We start from the raw sequence: 7,343 nt of genomic DNA on the forward strand, positions 1-7,343 counted from the left end.
GCTTTCTCCTTCTAAACACTCAACCTTTGATTGTTCTTCAAGGAGATGGAGGATGGACGTGAGGAAGAAGGAGAAGAAGGGATGGAGGCCCTCAGGGATTTTTTTCAGAATTTTTTTGAAACCTCTAAATATGGTATATATTGAACCCAAGGCATGGGGGTCTTTTATAGCCAAAAGATCCCCCCACGTATCACACCTAATTTAGCCAACTAATTTGGCTGATAAAATTCCTAAAAAATTCTGGTGGTTTGGCAGCTAAGAGGAGATAAACATATCCAAATTTCGTGCATTTTGGATCCCTAAAAGATAGGAATTCATGCGTCCAAAGTTCAGCCGTAGACCACCCTATTTCATGCACCATGCAATCCCTACAAATTAGGAAATTCATCTAAATCTTTGTAGAAAGATTTAAGGCACCATTTTTATAGGAATTATAGCCCCACGCCTCCTCTCTTCTCACGCCAATTTTTGGCCAAAAATAAAGAGGATAGGCATAGAAAATATTGGGAATAAATTAAGGTGTCATTTTTCTCCAAGAAGATAAGGATGGGTTCCTAAAATTTAGGAATTCTTCTCCTTATCCAATTCTGATTATTTGGACTCATAATCCTCATCAAATAAGGTCTTCTAATTGATTTGGATCAAGCCCAATCCAATTGGGTCAAGTCCCATCAATTGGGTCAAGCTCAATCTATTTGGGTTGAACCCAATCCAATTAGGTCAAACCCTGATGCAGCCCAAATTGAATCCTATTCAATTTGGCTCAACCTAAGCCCAATTTACTCAATCAAATTGAGTTCATTAGCAATCTAATTGCTAATTAGTCCTCCAATAATTTAATAATTATTTTAATGCAACTTTTGCTTTGGATAATTTGTCAATCGAATTGACCAAATTACCTCTGAATGATTCTTAATCATCAATCAGCCATTTGATCAACCTAGAAACTTCTATGCGTGTGACCTCATAGGTTCGAACCTAAGCCGATAGTATAGGAACGTCTTCCTATACTAATCGATGTGACCATCTAGCAATGGTACCCGACGTCCGGATAGGCCAAATATATGCGAAGCAAATATTCTGAAACTCTGGACTATGGTTACTGTATAATTCAATCCCTTTGACTCCTAATGCCAGGATGACTTAGAGCTCACTGTCAATCCTATAATTAGTACATCCATTATGTGATTAACTTTAGATATCCCGTGACTCCTCACTGGGATTACCCTGGCCAAGGTTTTGCTAAATTAATCACAAGACATTATCTCCTATTTCCAGGAGGGGTCAATTCCATCTTAACTCACAACTGACTACGCAAGTACTTGACTGCACCCAGTGACCTTCCGTCACTGAATTAGAAATTCAGGTAGTCCGGTACCAAAGTACAGTGAGTTGCTTGCTAGTCATAGGTTGCGGTCTCAGGTCAGAGGGCCAAACTTATACCCATATCCACTCGAAACATCTCTCGACAGGAGAGCATTCCGAAATTGGTCACGTTCAGTGAAATGTACTCCTACACTTCACCTGTATGGCATACCAGTGTCTCCACACTCCTTGGTTAAGAGGACAACCAACGTATATGTCACACAACGACCTAATCTCGATAATGTTGTCGTCCTAGTAACAACATATCATTTGGTCGCAAACAAGTTTAAGGAGTCAAGGATAAATCCTCCTTTATCATAACATAAGTCCTAAGGATTTCATCATATAAGAGTTCATTTGAAGATGAAATGATGAATAATGCCAAATAATACTTTATTAATTTATCAATTCATTTAATCATCAACATGCTGACGATTGACATTTAGGATACAATTCCCAACAGTATCATAAAGGGATGCATCCCATCCACACACCTCATCATGATGAGGCATGTGCCACTACAAAAGAAGGAATAACTCCCGGCGCTTTTTTTTGTCTCTACCGACGCTTATAAGCGTCGGCGAATTCCCAGCCCACGCTTCACAAAGCGTGGGTCAGACGTCGGGCAGGTGGGCGTGGGTCGGGTTTAACCCGACGCGTCAAAAAAGCGTCGTTGGTCTATGCCGACGCTTTTAAGCGTCGTTCCTTTTATCAGACTCCGACGCTTATAAGCGTCGGCGAGAAGGGTTGGTTACTACGGCTTTAGGCCGACGCTTAAAAGCGTCGTTAAAGGCGTGCGATTAGGTTTACGTTCCTGTTGCTTTTCCCGACGCTTATAAGCGTCGGCATTAAATTTTTTTTTAAAAAAAATTTTGTAAAAGTAATTTTTAAATACTCTGTGTACATTAAATTCTTACAAAACAATAGAAACAAATACACTGAATCACATATATAACAAAATACGAGTCACAAACAAGAACTTTGATTACATTCATATTATCATATTTGATTACATTGTACTTCAAAAACATTCTAAAAACATACAAGTCAAATTCCTAAGTACACAATCTACAATATGTATCAAGGGTCGGCATCATCATCTCTACAATATTGTCATTAAGCTTGGGGCGAGCCCAGTCAACCAAGCTTTGCTCCTTGCTCGGGCGAGTCTTGTCCACAGACCGGCATCCTATTAAGAGCTCAAGAAGGACAACCCCGAAGCTGTAGACATCACTCCTAGCTGTCAAGTGACCTGCTCATAGAATAAAATATGATTCAAAATGAACTCACAGCAATTAATTAGAAAAGCAAATGAATGGATGTTGCATTCCATTCTAACAATAAAGGGAAGCGGAAGAAGGCACATAGGTTTTGATAGATTCTACTTATCATGTTGCTCAAAAAAGATCTCATGATCATCATACAAGATTAATCAAAGGAATCTCCAAAATTTTAAAAATATACAAGTCAAATTCCTAAGTACACAATCTACAATATGTATCAAGGGTTGGCATCATCATCTCTACGAGTAGATGAAGTATCATCAACCTACAAGAAAAAAAAATATTTTAGAAACTAAAAATACGAAAGTCATCATCATACAAGAATACATTATAATTACATAAAATATTCAAATAGATTTAGTTATGTACCGGAGGAGCAAATCTCTGCAAAAAGGATGAAATATGGTCAAGCTGGTCCTGCAAAGATTGTATCTTCAACTCTTGGCTTTGCTTCAACTCCGCCATATCAGTCATATGACTCTGCCTCATCTCCTCTATCCTTGTCTCATATGACTGCTTTATCTGTGCCATTTCTGTCTTCAAACTACAAACCTCTGCAGTGCTAGTACCTTGTCTGGCATCTTGGGTATATCGGCTCACTGCAGACAGCTGAGTGGGGGTAACTTCGACACCGTAACCCCTCATGCGACCATAACGTTCTGGGCCCATCAATTCAGCATACACCTGAGCCTCGACGCGACTGGCCGTGTCGGATGATGATGACTCCCCGACACGCTCTGAAATAAGATTTATAGCTCTTTCCTATATCTCTCTCAAAAAAACAAACAGTCACATTAATAATTTAAAAGAAGTAAAATTAATTAAAAAATTATGATAAAATAAAAAATGAATACATAATACATACAACTATATCTCTCGACTCGTCCCGGATAAAGCTGCCATCTCGGTGAGTGTGGGTCATCTTATAAAACTCTACCTCACCAGGCTCCCTTCCATGCTCTACTATCTACACATACGGAAAGTATATGGGCAAACTATATATCATGATACGTGCTATATGTTAGTAGAGTTTCAAATAGTTTCAAAAGAACTTACGAATTCATTTCTACGTCTCGCATAACTCTTAGAGCCTGAAGTATGAGGAACTGCTTGAGATGCTCGTGCAGCTCTACCAATATTAGAATATGTCTGCCAAAATAAAAGCACACAGTATAATATGATTCAATGTATATATTTGCAATCTATATTAATAATAAAGATAATAGAAGATATTGAAACAATATACGTGACCTGTCCTCTTTCAGAAAATCAGTAATGAACAAGCTCCCTCCACTGCTGAGGGTATACATCAGGAGGAGTCACACGAGCAACCTCCTCCTCTGTCATACCTTCGCGCTTGAAGTCCGTCTTCAATTTTGCTTTATATTCTTTCCATTTGCGATTGAGGGACTTTAGCACCCAATCATGGCTCTCTGGAGGGAGTACAAACTTACCCTACAACATAAGATTCAGAATGTTATAATAATATTAAACATCTAAAATAAAATTATGATACTAAGCAAATTAATATACAGGAGGTGTCGAATTAAAAAGAATAAATTCAATTCATTACCTGTATAAGTCTAAGAAGCTCAACCTTATACGAAGGAAGCATGTCATTCCACTTCGTATAGTTGAGTAGACACAGCTGACCCTTGCGTGCAACCGATCCTAAAAAGCTTGATAGTAGACTTCCAGCTCTATTGATGGGCTGCCCCAATTCGTTGCATCGGATGATAATCTTCTCATCCGGAGGAAGCTTCCCCACATCCTTTGCTTGAGTGGGTCCTCGTCTCGTCCTCACCGTCCCTTGTCCATCTATTAAAATTAAATAAAATATGTCTTAAAAAGTTGAAGACAAATATGAACATAAAATATGAACTTTAAATCGAATTACCCTGGATCCGGAGCTCATCCTCCGGGCAATCAGCAGGAGGCTCGCGCTGAGATCCTGACTCGTGCTGCTGGTGCTCACATGGCTGCTGGGACTGCAGGGACTGATCAGAAGTAGATCCCACCTGAGAATGCTGGAACTCCACATCTCTAAATCGTCTTCCTCGGGGCATATTGTTACCTGGTATGCACAAAAAAGAATCAATATTTGGTTAAATGATAAATTTATACTAAATTTCATATTGCTACCCGGTCCTCCCATCTTTAGCTGCGGATCTCTTGATGTTAAACTGCTAACAAACAAAAATAGGATCATCAACACCATCAATCAAACACATTTATAATCTAACACTTACTATCAAACTATCAACCTGAACTATCAAACTAGTTGCTCAACATCTCCTGGTTTATAATCTAACACTTACTAACTGCTGCCGTACCTGGATGAAGATCCATAAAGAATTGAAACAACGAAGTCTTGTTGTACGCGAGATGAAAGTGAGCAGCCTATTAATTTCCATAGAGTTCTCAAGACATAAGATTCAAAAGATTCTCTTGGGTTCCCATTCCACTAGTCCAAAAGATTTCAAATGTTTTTCCAAGTTATACACTTTGATGATAATATTAAGAATGAAAGTAGTACTACATTTAGATGACCACATGCAATTGAACATAAAAAGAAACAAACTACATTCCATAAATTATAAGTCAACTGTACTGGTCTCTACATTGCCATGGACCTCTATTTAAGTACTGGTTCTTCACAACAACATGTTCTACATTCTCTACTACATTCTCTACTTCCACCCATTGTCTCAAAAAGTGGTCGCTGCACCTACTATAGCAGCTGCCATAGTGATTTTGACCCAAAATTGCTACACTAAGCTTCATTGGGACTCTGTGGCACTTGGGTAAAAGTTGCCGAATATATCAAGAAAAAACATGCTATAGCAGCTGCTACACTACATGCTCAAGGCAAGCACTTTATTCCATAAGGGTAGCACCAGTTCCCTAATGGATTGGTCCAGCAATTATATATCAAATCAGCTGGACTAAGAGTTTGTTTGGAACAAGGGTTGGTTTAATGCTTTGTGCCCTTACCAAACGAATGTTGGTACTGGGTGCATGATGTTTATAACTTTGCCTTTAATATTTAATTATTTTTGCACAAAATATTTAGTGAAAAATATTGACATGTTTAAGTAGCCTGTCATAATTACTATATTATGAAGGTTACCTTTACATGAGATTATAAACTATATTTATATCATAATTACTAAAACTTATGTGATCTGAATCACTCCGATTAGCAAAAGTGATTATGCGTTTGGAATCTGGTTTAGGTACTAGAAAGAGATCTTTTAGAACGTTTGCTGTCCTTTGACCAAGCTGCAATAAGTCACCAAATCAAGCACACTGAGATGAATTTAGCAAGAAAGGGAAGAAGATAATATCTTGGTGAAATGATAATATCCACTATCAATGTCAAGGAAAAGAGCATGTGTCACAAATCAATATTAAAAAGGTAAAGAATCTTATTACTGTGATTTGAAAGAAACCCAATATCATGTGATCTGAATGTTTACTAAGGAACATGATATAAGACAACAAACTTTCTTGATCTAAAGGATGTATCAGCTAGATCGGTTACTTTATTGATATTGTAACTAGCCATGAAAGACATCTTGTACCTTTACAATTTAAATCATGTGTAAATTAATTGATGCCAGTCTACACAACATTTTTATTGGTACATATTGCTAAACAATATTTTCTAAATATCATTTGGTTGTTCCATTATTTGAAAAGTTCATCAATTAATCATGGTCTACCGGTGCCACAATAGAAGAAAGCCAGATCATCAAGTAAGCATGCAAGGTATAAGATCTTGGTCTTATAAGATCATGGAGAGTCAGGGGAGTTACAAGCCTTTGAGTCTTGGGCGCCTTGCTGCACTTCTTGCCTGCAACAGATATCGACAAGCATGCCATATTCGAAGATTCAAGGTCAAAAATTGAAGACTGACAATAATAGGTCCACAAAACAACAACAACAACATCATAAAACCATGCTACAGAAGTTATAATAAGACCATATTCAACACTTATCAATGCAAGTTCTCAGAAAAGTACTGGTAAATACCGTAAAAAATAAAAGGCATGACTAATGCATTACTATACTAATCAACTGATGAACATACACAAACATGCACATACATGTGGGACTGTGATATTTCAATGTCCCTGTGCTGCCCATCCATTTTTAACTCCTTTATTATAATTGTGATTTAAATGTTTAGTCTTGTAAATACAGCCTATTCATTACATAAAATTGTGAGAAGTATTTATGTCATTTAATCAAGAAGGTGGGAGCAATGCAGTTTGTTTTCAAATTGAGTGCTCTTTCAGAAGAAATGACTTCCCTGTAAACAAACTTTCCTCAGGGAGGTCCAATTCAGAGATTACTCTGAATCAAGAGAGCTGGAAAACTTCAGAAAACTCTTTAATGAAGGATTCATGAGTGACATCCATTATTTAAGTTGTATCTTCCGTTGTCCCTAACAGCTTCTCACACTCTCAAAGTTGGCTACGTGACACAGCTGCATGACTCTTAAAGAGCATACGAGTCTTACAGAACGAACAATATTTCAATTACACCCAAAATTTAAACCAAACATATAATAGCAATAAGAATTCAGTTAAATATTTTCATCATTAATAAATAGTAAAATTTGTTCAACTACATAATGCAAATGTTCATCATATACATGGGGTATATGATGAAGCACAATAAAAAACACAG

The 7,343-nt window shown here is 37.4% G+C and overlaps 1 protein-coding gene across 1 annotated transcript; it reads right to left on the bottom strand.

Moving 5' to 3' along the window:
• Positions 1–2,871: 2,871 nt before the first annotated feature.
• On the bottom strand, positions 2,872–5,403 carry LOC148715544 (uncharacterized). Its single transcript, XM_088711570.2, has 6 exons — positions 4,546–5,403; positions 4,222–4,466; positions 3,895–4,103; positions 3,705–3,797; positions 3,018–3,615; positions 2,872–2,913 (listed from the first exon to the last, which is right to left on the bottom strand). The coding sequence occupies exons 1-3, from the start codon at positions 4,712–4,714 to the stop codon at positions 3,918–3,920; spliced, it is 600 nt and encodes a 199-aa protein (XP_088567696.1). The 5' UTR covers positions 4,715–5,403; the 3' UTR covers positions 2,872–2,913; positions 3,018–3,615; positions 3,705–3,797; positions 3,895–3,917.
• Between the last annotated feature and the right edge of the window lie 1,940 nt (positions 5,404–7,343).

This window comes from Phoenix dactylifera, chromosome 1 (genome assembly GCF_051530095.1).
Source record: "Phoenix dactylifera cultivar Ajwa chromosome 1, Ajwa_hap1_PhDact_Kaust_v1.1, whole genome shotgun sequence".
Lineage (NCBI taxonomy): Eukaryota > Viridiplantae > Streptophyta > Magnoliopsida > Arecales > Arecaceae > Phoenix > Phoenix dactylifera.